We start from the raw sequence: 14,771 nt of genomic DNA, 5'->3' as shown, positions 1-14,771 counted from the left end.
GGAGACTTGTGGTCCTGTAACATGGAATCGAGAATTCTTCGAGCGATTCCAATCATTTGATCCCAGGATCCTCCCCATATGTGAAGAATGTGGTGAATTAAACAGCCAAGTACATCCATTGTTTGCTCAAAAATTGTCTAGTTGGAGTTCTTTACAGGCTCCAACAAAGTTGGTACCACAGTCGGATCTTAGCTGCTTGACGGGTCCTCGGATGGAGAAGAATCTTTGTAAAGCGTTGATGAAACAAGAAGAAGCCATTGAATCGATCATTTCAATATGTACAGCTTGTATGCTGAGACAAGTAAACAACACAGCCCACCTCTTGCTATTGGTTGCTCCACCTCGAGTCTTTCGAGTTACCATGGTACACAGACCGAAAACATCAACTCCAACGTAGGTGAAGGGTGGATCTGTACTTAAATGATCAGCTGGCAGGCTTGCCATTTGTTGTAGTTGGTGTCTACCCCTTAACTTGTGACACTTGACACATTTAAAAAGGGCAGGGAAGAAACATCTCTTCATTCCAACAATCCACAAGCCAGCTGACCTGATAGTGCCTTCTGTAAATTGTCGACCTTGGTGTTTTATTAGTTCGTGATGGTGCCGGATTAGAAGAGTGGCAATGTGGTGCAGACCTGGTATGATGATAGGGTTTTGTTCCTTGCTGCACAGGTCAGATTTCTCTATTCGACCTCCAACTCGCAGCAACTGATTGTCATCGACCACAGGGTTTAGATTAAATAGTGAACTACCCTTTGATAAAGGTATTCCACTTTTGAATCTGTGGAATTCTTCCCTGTACACTTCTTGTTGTACACAGCGGAGGATAACCTTTTCCGCACGCTCAATTTCCGTTGCAGTAGGATGGTTGGGACAGATATGCCAGCCATGACACTCTGATGTTCAGCTCCTTTTAAAACAATGAGCAACGTTAATCAAATAAGCAACGGCCCTAACAGCTGATGGCCAGGTTGAAAAACGTTCAAAACGAGGTGACTTGAGTTTTGGTTCTGAACTCGCAGAGGTATGCAGTGTGGTGTTCATAGACCCGATTTCTTTATCATCATCAGGATGTACCAGTTCATAGGTAGCGTCAGTGGAAGTGGAGTAGGAGTTTTTGCAAAGAAATCTTGAAGGTGACCGCCACAGGCAGCACTGGAGAGCTGCTGAGGGTATAGCTCTTGTCCCATAATCAGCAGGATTAAGGTCAGTGGGAATATAATGCCATTGCTTTGGCAGAGAGAACCTTCTGATACGTTCTACTCGATTACTGACGTACACATACAATTGTTTAGTTTGGTTGTAAATGTAGCCAAGCACTATCTTTCTGTCTGTGTAAAATGTGAAGGAATCGATTTTAATATCCATTTCACTCTTTATAACTTCAGCTATTTCCACTGCTAGCACAGCTGCACAAAGTTCAAGTCTGGCAATGGTATGTGCAGGTTTTGGTGTTAGCTTTGCCTTGCCTAGAACAAAATTGCAATGTATGTCTCCATTGATCCCTGAGGTCTTCAAATAGGCCACTGCAGCTATAGCTTCAACTGATGCCTCTGATAAAATATGGATTTCCCTCTGGTTAGCGGCTGAAATGGAGACTGGGGCATAGCAACGTGGAATTTGGAGCTGTTCTAGTGGCTTCAGAGAACCTTTCCATTTCTCCCATCTTTGTTTTTTCTCAATAGCTAATGGAGTGTCCCAATCTATGTTATCGGTAGTATGCTTTCTTAAAAGAGTCTTACCTTGGGTGGTGACTGGGGCTATAAAACCAAGTGGGTGGAAGATGCTATTCACTATGGACAAGACTCCTCTCTTGGTAAAAGGTTTGTCACAGGTTGACACTTGAAAAGTGTATGTGTCTTCTTTGATGTTCCACAGCAGACCTAGACTGCGCTGCATAGGAGTCGTGTCTGACCCAAGGTCAAGGTCTTTCACACTGGCAGCATAGTTCTCAGCCTGAAATGCATTCATTAGCTCTTGGATATAATCTTGTGGAGTCTCAAGTTTGCTACGGATAGCTCTCCTTTGTTCTGGTGAGAAGATCAATTGCTTCTGTAGCAGTAGGAAAGGATTTGAGCCAGTCTCCTTAAAAAGTTCCTTTCGACAAATTGACGAGCGTCGGATCCATACTCCGCTTCTCCAAGCTGGGCTGTCTTTCTTAGTCCATAGATTGCTATTGCTACAGCTGGGGAAGGGCTGTTCCCAAACACATGCACCCTCATTCGGTAATCAATTACCTCTTTGTTGAGGTCATTGTCTTTGTGCTATAGAACCCTGAGGTAGTTCCTGTTGTCTTCCTTGGCGATGAAGCAGTGTAACATTTGTTGAATGTCAGCCATCACTGCTACAGGTTCTTGTCTAAAGCGAATTAGGACTCCAATCAGGCTGTTGTTCAAGTTGGGCCCTGTGAGGAGCATGTTGTTAAGTAAGATGCCTTCATGTTGGGCACTGGAGTCAAAGACAACTCTGATTTGGTCCGGTGTTCGTGGGTGATACACACCGAAGGAAGGGAGGTACCAGCATTCTTCTTCTTTCAGTGGAGGTGCGGGTTCGGCATGACCTCTATCAAAGATATTCTGGATAAAGTATACAAAATGTATTTCCATCTCTGGTTTCCTGCTTAAGGTACGCTTTAAGGAGAAGAATCTTTTAATGGCTTGATGTAGATTGCTCGGTAGCTTCTCTCTCGGGAGGTGAAAAGGTAGGGGTGCTACCCAACTATTGGAATCTTCCTAAAAGAACTCGTCCATTACTTTAAGGAATTCTTTGTCTTCCACTGAAGGAGCTAACATGTTGTCTTCACTGCTTGCACTGAAAACTGTAGAGCCAAAACTGCCATCGTATGTGCAGGAAAGGTTTGTGTTGCCATGTTGCAACTTGCAGCTAGTTACCTTCTCCTTTAGTGATGTGGGCATGGCTCAAAGTGAGTATTATGACCATTTGGCAATTAATTTGTCTTTAATGAAGAAATGTTAGTAGGCCTTTTCATTTTGCCTATACAGAGATTACCTATGATGACCCAGCCTAAGTCCAGGTACTGGGCAAATGGAGCATCTGGGGGTCCACTGACCTGCCTGTGTACCTTGTGGACCCTTAGAATATCTCTTCCCAGCAGAAGGATTTTAGCATCTTTGTCAAGCGGTGGGATTTCACTTGCTATTGACTTTAGGTGAGGGTGGTAGAAGGCAACTTCTGGTGTAGGTATTTCTTCTTTGTTGTCTGGTATCTGGTTGCACTCTACGAGCGTAGGTAAGGGTAATTGTAAGTTATCTCCTAAGGAGGACACAACAAGTCCATGGGCCCTTCTTCCAATGATCTCTGTAGTGCCACTACAAGTGCCTAAGGTGTAAGGGTGAACCTCTCCTCTTATGCAAAATATATCGAACAGTTCGGATCGGGCAAGTGATCGATTGCTTTGATCATCTAAGATAGCATACACCTTTAAAGTCTTTACTGGTTGATCCTTGTGGTGAACATTCACTAGGCATATTTTAGCACAAGACTTGTCACAGTGGTCTTCCCCACAGACTTCCGTGCATGAACAAAATATCATGGTGGAATTAGGCACCTGATCTGTATTTTTCCCGTCGTGATTTGGCCTGGGAGAAAGGTTTGCAGGTAGTGAAGGATTGGACTCAAGTGGATGGAGAACTTGCACGTGGTCCTCGGAACCGCACTCTATGCACTTGATAGGGATTTTACATTCCTTGGCAAAGTGATCAGTGGAAGCACAGCATCTATAACATACCCCAAAGGTCTTTAGGAGTTCCTTTCGTTCTTGTAGGGGCTTCTTCCTAAAGCCGATACATTTTTTGAGGGGATGTGGCTTCTTGTGGATAGGACATGATCGGTTTGGGCGGGAGCTGAGGTGGGAGTGGGAATAATGTGTCTTCTTAACAGACACGGGACCTCTATGGTTCCTGTAGCTGATGTGTAGGTTGTCACCTTTAAGTGAGGGAGTACTGAACTCACCAAATGCAAAACTAGGATCGTTCTTGGTGTTAGCGATGTTCCTGACAAAATCGCAGAAGTAGGAGAACGGGGGAAAGGAAATCTTGTTTTCCCGTTTGTATGATGACCCAATTTGGATCCACTTTTCTCGTAGGCTATACGGAAGCTTGTAAATGATATGGTTAACTCCTTGAGCAGTGTCCAGTTAACTGAGGCCAGGTAGTTTAGGGTCGGTTTGGCAAGCTGGACTTCGAGAAGAAGGTCACAGTCTCTGGAACTCTTTATTGTCCTTACCAGATATCTTTGGGACATTTTCCAATCGTTTGAGCAATGTATTCTCTATGGCTTCAGGACTACCATAACTCTGTTCTAGATGTTCCCATGCAGCGGTGAGACCTGCAGTTGGATTGTCGATGTAGACTGACCTGAGGCTCTTGACACGTTCTGTAGATTGTGGGCCAAGCCACCTGATCAGCAGATCCAGCTCCTCAGCAGCAGTAATACCAAGATCACCTATAGTAGTTTTGAAGGCAGCTTTCCAGCTTCTGTAATTTTCAGGATGGTCATCGAAGCTTACTAGGTCTGACTTGGTGAGCTCTCGAAGTATATAAGCATATAGGAGATCGCTGGTTGAATGTTGCGGATTGCGTTGTTTATGGTATTGTTGTAAAAAGACGTGGGAAGATATGGTGCAGCAAGGGCGTTCAGCTGAGTTGTTGAGTTAAAGTCTGGAACGGTACTGTTAGCAGGAGGTTGGTGACTTGCTTGCAGATTGGTGTGCCGTTCTGTGACATATGCAGAATCAGCGTGACAGTCGGGAGATGCACTGGGGTGGTTTTGCATCTAGGAAGTTGTTGGAACAGCTTTTGCCTTGCGTTGTCGTGAAGAATGGAGGCAATTGAGTGTTCACTGCTGTGGTTTAGAACATAGTTCTTAGTGCGTTCGAAAAGGATCTTCCGTATCTGCCTTGATGCTGACCCTTTCACTAGCGTTTTCATCTGCACCGATAGCTTGTTCCAAAATCTTTAGTTTTGCTGCAGCTGCCTCGTAGTTGTTCTGTACCTTTAAAGCTTCCATTGCTGCCCTTTGACGTGCTGCTTGAGATGCTGCCTCAGCTTTCAATGCTGTTCCTTCGGCTTGCATTGCTGCAGCTTCAGCCTCCATGTCTGCTCTCTTTTTAGCAAATGCAGCCTGTACTTTGATAGCCTCTGCTTCAGCATGGACATTTATAAGCTGTTCGCCAAGCGTTGAGTGCCTTGAACTTCGGGATCTAGAGGAACTTTTAGAATGTCTGGTGGATACGGATCTGTGAGATACAGTGTCCTGTGGCTGCGTTAATTTTGCTTCTGCATTTGCTTTAGTTAGCAGGATAAAGCTTTCTCTTTCCACGTTAAGAAGCTGGACATTGTTAAGTTGCTCTAATGATTCCTCAGTGTTAATGTTTTGCAGAATAGTTTTATATTTATTGCTTGTAGTCTGGTACAGTTCATATGAACCAGAGAGATGCTTTATGGCGCCCTCTAGTTGCAGTACCTCATGGCTGGGACATGAAATCACATCAACGTGGGTAAAGATTTTATCCCAAATCTGCTTCAAACTGGTTAATAATTCAGTTCTCATGGATTCATAGTTCTCTTTAACCTTCCAAGTGGGTTTCACAGAGCGTTTAGCCAATGTACTGGGTCCTCATCCTGGCTTTCTCCATATGGTGCATGCTGTGGTGTTTCATCACATACGGAGCCTTTTCCACTCATGATGGCCTGAAGTACACAGGCTTGGCTGTAGCAGTGAAGAGTGTCTGTATACTGTGTGGGGCTGTAACAAGCTGTGCTGGGGTTGTATGCAGATTTCTCATATAATACACACAGTTACACTTCACTATGATCTATTCTGTGACGCAGCAATCTCTGTACAAGCTGCTGGATACGTTCTTTTACTATTCTGGTACGGCTTCAAAGGCTATGAATGTGGTTTTCAGGAGCACATGACGCTCATTGCCCTGATGAGATTATCCATACCAAATCACCTTCCCAGATAGTTTACTCAGTCACAACTCACATGAAAGAAGATCTGGCGATGTTTATTCGTCGTATGATCTGTATAATGTGCAGTTACGACAGGTAAAAGAACGATTCTTCCATACAGGTTAGGAGAGATAACAAGTCACATTGAATGTACAGCATAAAAGGGACGAATACAGGATAGGGGGAGGGGTGTACCTGAAGCAGCATGCAAACTACGCAGTGGCACAAGAGACAACATTAAGATGAACATTAAAGAAACAGTACATTATAATAAAACGATATCATGTAACATGACAGTATGTGTGTGTGTATACACACACACACACCTATCTCACAAATAACTAATACAGACACACTTAGCTCTATACAATAGGACAGTAACTGGGAAGTGTCACGAATGTACCCTACTCCAAGAGTGTGCGTGACGTAGTTGTGGTGGTGAAAGGGTTAAAGTACACTATTTGTCTTCACTAGACCGGAAATAATGACAAAATCCCCCTTTTTAACACCACCCACACTTAAACATAAAAATATAACTATTACTATTTTAACGCTGCAACCACCAAGACAATTTATAAATGGGGTGCCTTGGTCCCCCGGGTAAATCAGCAATAAAACCCACCAAATATTACTTCGTAAAATATTTAAGGAATTACAAAAATACTAACTAGTCTCTTCAGGTAACGTGATTCTTAACCAGACAAAGGCAGAACTTAATACATGAATGTTTATTATGAACAAAGAATAGTCACGGTGCATATAACAATATATGATAATCAAGTTATTTACACCAACAACAGATTTAAAAAAAAGGATAAAATACAGAAGTCCTAATTACTCACTGTAGCGGAGTCGCAGTATAAACACAGTATCTCTGCTGGTAGTCAGGATAAAAACAGGTAAAACGCAGGCAGAGTAATAATAATCCCTCTTCCCCAAGGACTACACGACACCAAGTCTGGGAGCCAACTGTCAACTATCAACTGACCTCTGTGGGGGTCCCAGCTTCAAAAGATGTAACCCCTGTTGACCTCAGCAATAACATCTCTGTAATTTGTGCCATTTACTACACAAATTACATAAAAGGATAATATTCCAAGGGTGTAATAATAAATTATACACCCTTGCCGTGACAGGAAGTCCAGACACATATTTGAATTACCAAGAGGAGATACTCCCTACCAGTAACACATTTTACTTTTGAAATTCAATGGGACTTCTATAAGACCCCATTGTAAGAGTGAATTAAACCAAAGTCCAGACGCTTCAAAATATACTTTATGGCATGAAAAGTAGACTGGTAGTCTACCAAGCCAGACCACTAGCCCTTTGAAGTATGACAGCCATTCATGACTTAGTAACCATAAAGATAAAAAAAAATGTTACTGTCATTTTCATTATGGATTTCAATTAAACACTTAGACAAAGTGGTAATTGGAATTAGTAATGAAAATTATTGTGATGCAATGATGCCATCTACTGATCAATGCCTATAAAGACAATTAGAAGTACCCATCTAATACGGTCACTTTAAATTGCTGACGTTAAGAGATTCAAGATAAGAAATAATTTAAAAAGTGAGAACACAACACTTTTAGGATAATTCAGGATTCAGGTAATCAAAATTAGCATCAGATCAGACCAAACGAAGACCACTAACACTCTGCTCTTCCCATCTGAGCTGCGACCTTAGATATTCTTTGCTAGCCAGAACACGGCTCTTGCTAACTTTCTACTAAATGTATCTATTTTTAAACACTCTTACTTGCATTCACCATCCATTGTTGTTATATCTCCAGGATACCTAAAATATTCTTCTATGTACACTGGTAAATATACTGGTTTAAGTTAAATTAATTGTTTTTTACTAAAAGAAGATATATACCTGGATAATGCTGATCAGACTTTAAACTTTTGAAATCATATTTAGCTGAAGGAATTATATATCATTTAAAATTCATTCTGCAGCTTATGAGAATTTTATATAAAATTGCAGGTAAATTGTAAGTTTACCATATCAAGCTATTATCTAGAGATATTGACATATCTGAATTAGGTAATATTTAATAGAAAATATTTGCAGCAAGGCTATTGAAGGCTTAATTAGGATTCATTTTTTGGTTACTGGATGATAGAAAATAGTTAAGTTGACTATTTGTAAAATACATGTTTTGGTTTTTTTTGCAACGTGTAAGTGTTTACTCTGTGATAATTGTAGCCAGCAGTGAGTTAATACTCTGTGTACTGATTCTAACTTAAAAGTTTCATTGTTGAAATGTGCATCTATGTTAAAATAACTTAATTCAATTCTAGGATTTATATGCAATTTTTGCATGAAACTCCTTTGGAAATAAATCTAACTTTATGTTGCTGAATACTGTTGCTAATAAACTATTTGAGATTAAGTCTCTGGAAAACTTGTACTAACACTTGCTAATACTACTAGTGGATAATTTCTATGTAGACTAACAATCTCATCATCCTTAAGTGATTTAGAAATTATCTTTATTGTGGTTATTGTTGCCTTAACTGTTGCCATATTTATACCTATTGTTATAGTTTATAGTCATGCATATTACATATTATTTATCACAATATATTACATATTTTCTATAACTGGTCGTGATTAATGTGTGAAATACAAATTCTTTAATAAACGTTCTTCAAGGTCTATAAGAATTAAAATAGTGGGTAACTTCGCTTTAACCCCTTAAGGACACATGACATGTGTGACATGTCATGATTCCCTTTTATTCCAGAAGTTTGGTCCTTAAGGGGTTAAAGCAATCAAGCGGAAACCGTGGCAAAAAAATAAACTTTTGATATTAATAAAAATGTGTTGAAATATATTTTTTAATTACCCCAGAAATATCCTCACGGATTGTAAAAATGATCAGAGAGTACAAATGCTGACTGTACACAAGGTTCCATACAATGGAGTGTTGTGTTTATGACTGATGTAGATAAAGCGTGTGTCTATGATTGTACAGAGAGTGTATGCATGAACTGTATTTAGAAAATTTATTTTAATTGAGTAAGAGTATAAAAACAAGGGGTATAGAGATAACAAAAAAAGGGAATTTAGAACAGAAGACAATAATGGAACAAAGGGAAGAGAGAGCATGGAAGAAGGCTAGGGAGCTATGTGAGAAACCATACGAGAAACTGACAGTTGTGGAAAAAAAGAGCACAGGGAACATTCCCTTACCTCATTAAATATGTTTGTAAGAGTCTCAGAGTGGTCTTTATAATAAATCTCAGTCTTTAACAACCAGGAGCTTAAGGCCAGACAGCCACCAGGTTTGAGAACTCGAGCGGCTTCTTGCATGAACTTCTCCACATCAAACCAATGAACTGCAAGACTTGCATTTATTATGTCTACCGAGTTGTCTTCTAGAGGCAAACTCTCAGATGGTGATAATCTAGAAGAGACAAAGGGCTTGCTAGTAAATGTAAAATATGGCATACATGATGTCATAGGGTATCCCCCACAATGCTGCCTTACCGCCCTGCCCCCCTCCCCCACACAGCACACTAACAGCACCCTCACAAACACACACCTTCACATCACACTAATAGAACACTAACACACCGCACCTTTACCAGTGTGTGTATGTATATATATACACACATTATATAAATATATATATACACACACATATACACACACACACATACACCAGCGTGTGTTTGTGCTTTAGGGTGCACACCCTAATGCAATAGGCTGCGCACGCCTATGGCAGGAATTCTTTAATGGCAGCCACAACTGGCCTTATATGCATGTCCACATGCAAGGGGTACTCCCACCTGGACCTGAGCGTAAACCACAGTAGAAACAAATACACAATTACATTGGCACTCAGGTCCAGGACACTCCCATACAAAAATCAGATAATCCCTCCTCTGTGCCTGGGAGATAATTAGATCAGGAACCGTACTAATCTAATCCAATAATCTCCAAGCACAGAAAAAACACTTTTCCCCCAAACACCCCAAAAGTGCCCTAAAAATACCTAAACCCCTCCCACAAAAGTCACATCCACTGATAGCCCTGATCTGGGTGACCAACATATCCAAAAATCACCCAGATCAGTTCTGGGGGTCAGGAATTTCCTGGAAGTCATTTGTTTGACTACACGCATGATCCCATGCCCAAAACCGTTCCAGAGAATCAGGGCTTGCAGTTGGTCTAGTTTGGTAGTTTAAAAACGAACAAACTACCGAACATAGTCAATAGTCTTATCCTGGAGCTTGTTCCCCTTGTTCATGAGAGCGCTTCCCCCGAACAGTGTCTTTCTAAGTGTTGTTGGAACGGACGCAGGCGATCATGGAAGTCCAGTGGTGTTTGGGAGTTACAGTATCCTAAAATAGTTCCATGAACTTGACGACCAAACACCGCTGCCTGCGTTCATGCGAACAAGATGGCCGCCACCTCGTGGTCGTCCATAGGGATTGCGGTCACCCAGACGAACACTTATAACACTAAGGTAGAAGTTGTTACAAAGCAGCAATTAGGCTTAACAAGCTCTAGGGTGGTCTCCAGTTCATGCGGCTGTTTGGTTCCCGAACCATCTAGTCCAAATACACGAACGAAGACTTTTATATCACATTTATATCACATTTTACAAGGTCCATAGTCTGTGGGAAGGAGGCTGGCAAGTAGGCTCCTCCAGGAACTCGTGGCAAACTCACCTGAAAGGTGGGTGTCACACTTCCTGTGTATTCCTGGTTTGCTGCTCTCCGTTCTCCTGATTCTGGCTCGTCTGACTACCCGCTTTGGTTGCTATTTATTAATAAAGGTGTTCTGCATCAATGTTCTGTCTGGTTCCTGGTCCCTAACAGATAGCCAATACATCTCTCAATATTAGTCCAGAAATCTGACAGCCACGTATAATGGACTAGGCCTCACATTTAGAGCAGGCATTTACCACAAGTCCATGGCACAAAACCGCTTAGACAAAATATAAGCCCGATATACAATCTTGAGATGCATCTCTTAAATCAAAAGAATACCTACATATAAGTAATATTATTCTCGGAAGTGCATGATCGGGCTACATTTAACTGACTCTCACTAGTGTCTGCTCCAATCACTTCCTGGAAATGAGCAGCAAGTTTCCGAGTGGAATTTCCTGTCCCGCAGCCAACGTCCACTGCCAATTTAAATGGCTTTCCCATCTGCAATGAAAAAAATATATCATCATCCAGTGGATGATGACAGTGAATGTAAAGATTTTTTTTTTACATTTGAAGGTCTTAAGAAGGTATTGCAACTAGAGGCATATTTTCATAAAAAAAAGTAAACATTTACATTTATCAGAAATGGCAAAGTTTCATATTAAGTCATACATTGCATCACGCTTCAACAATTCAATTCATATTGTAAAAGATTGTTTAAAACAGTTCTGTCACTTCTGCATTGGAATTAAAAAAAACATACAATCTAATGTTACCATAAGACAATTTATGGACTAGATTTCTCTTATGGTAAAGCCTGACTCTGAGGTCAACTTTTGTCCTATCCCATTAGCCAAGTGAGGGCTGTGGGATACAGACATGGTCTCACTCATTGTGGGAGGTCATCTAAGAAGGTTCTTGTAGTCTTGCGGGATCCTCCATAGTTTTGTACTCATGCACATGTGTATTTTGACATTTCCTGGCAAATGAAGCACCAGGAACTAATAAAGATCTCCAGCAAGAAGATGACAGTGGTCATGAGGGACATCTTCAGGTATGTAAAACTAAATTCCACTGCAACTCATGGTCACTGGACCGTAGCCAGAGATTTTACCTCCAAAATATGCAAATATCACTGAAAGTGACAGATACACTTTAAGTTCTTATGATTTGCTGCAATTGTATATTTAACATTTATTTTTTTATATAGCACCCTTACCCAGGGTGAATTACAAAAAGATTAGCATTTATAAACAAGTAAAGGCGGTACCATATATAAAGTGATGTAGCTGTGCAAGAGGAAGACCTTGAACTATGGGCTTACACTTTATTACTGTGTAAAAAGAGCTAATACGTGACTTGGGCCATAAGTTTCTAGTCTATAGGAGATTTCTCTAGTTTAGGTAGGGAGTGTAAATAATTTCAACAAATTCTGTTGTTGAAGTTAAGAACTTCAACAGAATGAATGTGGAAAACCGGAATGGTGTGTCAGGCTGGAGAAGGCTCTTGGGGGATAATCCCTTAATGATATAATTAACTAAATTAACTAAAGAAGAAGAGACATGAAAGGCACCGGCCCACTAGTATAAAAAGTAATTTTAAATTCATAATTTAAAATTGATTATATCACTCTCTCTACAGATATATTCGTACTAATGTGATTGTCCATCTAGAATGGATAAGATCAGTGGTGACCGAGCCCTCATAATATTCTAATAAAGTGCCTTTAAAGGGCAACCCACTAATACCCCACATCCACTATACTAATGCATGTTTTGCCACAACCAGGCAAACACGATGTTACTGAGTGGGGTATTCATGTGCATGAGTATTTCAAATGTCACAGTCATGACATCTGAATATCATGGCAAGGGCCTAAAAAGTGTGTGCCTATTTTATTGAGAAATCAAACCTTTTCAATACAACAGAAAAAAAATGATTCTAGCATTATTGAAATGTGTACGAACACACAATTCATTTACTTTTAATGGGATATACTTTCTCCAACTGAAATGCACAGCTATGGGGTCGCACTGTGCACCGAGCTATGCCAACCTATTTCTAGGTTGGTGGGAAGAAACTCAATGCATATATTGAGTTGGCATAGCTATATTGGTAATATTTTTATATTTTTATATTTTTGACTGGTCTAATAGCTCTGTTTGAGGACATGGTGACTGTCCTAAATAGCAATGACATTGATTTAAAGCTGACCTATGTCATTGATGAAAGCGAACTTGTGTTTTTGGACTTCAAAGTTAAGATTCTGGAAGATGACAGGGTGGAAATAACCTTATTTTGAAAACCTACTTCTATGAACAGTTTATCACACTGCGACAGTCACCATCCCCAGAGTTTAAAGACAGTTCAGGAACTGCCAGTGTGGCCCGCATGCTTGGGTAGGTATTATTGCTCTATTGCTGAACAGGGGACCGGTCAAACACCATGGTCCTTTAAAAGTAGTATCGGCCGGCTGGGAGGAAGTGACAGACAATCAGTTCCTCCCATCTTCACACAGAGCACCCAGTGTGATAGGGAGGAGGCACATGCAGCAAGAGGGAGAGGCTTGAGGGAGCCAAAGCAGACCCTCACATTCACTCATCAGCCTTAGCCAGCAGCAGCAGCAGGACCCCAAACACCCTCCTGGACACAAAAAGGTACGCCAACAGGAGGGTGGCTGCAAATATAAAAATTATGACATTTATGTGTATCTGGGTCTTGATGTGCATCTGTGTGTCAAGTTGTGTATAGGTCAGGGTGTGCAAATCTGTGTGTATATGGTAGTGCATGTATCTTTGTGTCAGGGAATGTGCGTGTGTCAACTTGTGTGTATGTTTCAGGATGTATCTGTGTATGTATCAGGATATGTCCATGTCTCAAGGTGTGTGCATGTGTCAGTGTATATGCATGTATGTATGTGGCAGTGTTTGTGCATATATCTGTAATGCTTACATGAATTTAAATGGAAAACAACTGCAGATCTCTTAGGATTTAGATTGATGACTAGGATAATAGAGAATAACACAGGTACTGTAGCTTTAATTAAGTGGATGTTTGTTAAACGGAGTAAGCAGCTTCTGGTATACATGCAGTATAGCAGATCGGAGTTTGCCAGTCCATGGAAACGGAGCAAAATAAGAAATGAAAGTTGCAGCAGGAATGATTAGTTTGGGGGTTAGAGGTAAGCAGACTTGAGAGCAGGCAGTCTCTTTTTACGGATTCAAATATGACTTAGCTTTCAATGGTGGAAGTCCAGGTTTCCCTAAGTTCTCCTCCGGGGAGGGAAGAGGTTAAGCATGAAGAAGAAGATCCAGTTACAAGCCGCGGTTGAGGTGAGGAGAAGGTGGGTCAAATAGTTTTCCAGTCCGGGTTCGGTACACAAAAAGGTTAGAGGAATCTTGCTAGCCGGTTTGATTTCGCGGTAACGCTTTTCAATAATCCAGCGTCTTGAATCTGGCGCGGTCTCATTATGTAGCGTGGGGAAACCGCGTCAGAGAAGGGGGTGTGGCTAAGCTCCGTCAACCCGGAAGAGACAATGTAACGGCAATACCGGCAGTTAAGACATGACAATATCCAAGCAAACACCAACAGAACATGCAAATACATTCCTGCAATCTAACACAAATTTACATACAAGCAAACCCACTCACTCAAACGCAAATACTGCACCCGATTGTACATTTGGATTTAAAATCCAACATTACATCCAAACACACCCCACACAAGTACACCAAATGCATTCGGTAACCGTATATACAAATGCACCCCTATATACAGACATATACTCTATACCAGTGTTTCCCAACCCAGTCCTCAAGGCACACCTACCAGTCCAGGATTTAAGGATTACCCAGTTTTGTCTAAGGTGTTTTTAGAAAAAAAAGAAAAAACACCTTAGACAAAACTGGGTAATCCTTAAATCCTGGACTGGTAGGTGTGCCTTGAGGACTGGGTTGGGAAACACTGTTCTATACCACAGGTGCCCAAAAAGTAGATATTTTAAAACTACTGTATATATGATACTTTTCATTCTAAAGGCACAAAAAGCATCATGGGAGTGGTCATTCTATAACATCGGGGGATCTTCCTTTTGCGATCCTCTGCTCTATAAAAATACAG

General features: G+C 41.0%; 1 protein-coding gene across 1 annotated transcript in view; it reads right to left on the bottom strand.

Annotated features, from left to right (window-relative positions):
- Window positions 1-14,771, bottom strand: part of LOC134570761 (putative methyltransferase DDB_G0268948) — a 111,758-nt gene that overhangs the window by 31,197 nt on the left and 65,790 nt on the right. Inside the window, exons 3-4 of the mRNA XM_063428728.1 lie at window positions 10,993-11,153; window positions 9,184-9,397 (exon numbers count right to left, since the gene is read on the bottom strand). Coding sequence (XP_063284798.1) covers window positions 9,184-9,397; window positions 10,993-11,153 — 375 coding nt within the window. The remainder of the gene's footprint in view (window positions 1-9,183; window positions 9,398-10,992; window positions 11,154-14,771) is intronic.

Source organism: Pelobates fuscus, chromosome 8 (genome assembly GCF_036172605.1).
Source record: "Pelobates fuscus isolate aPelFus1 chromosome 8, aPelFus1.pri, whole genome shotgun sequence".
Lineage (NCBI taxonomy): Eukaryota > Metazoa > Chordata > Amphibia > Anura > Pelobatidae > Pelobates > Pelobates fuscus.
Note: the sequence above shows the minus strand (reverse complement) of the source record. Positions and strands in the feature narration are given on the sequence as shown.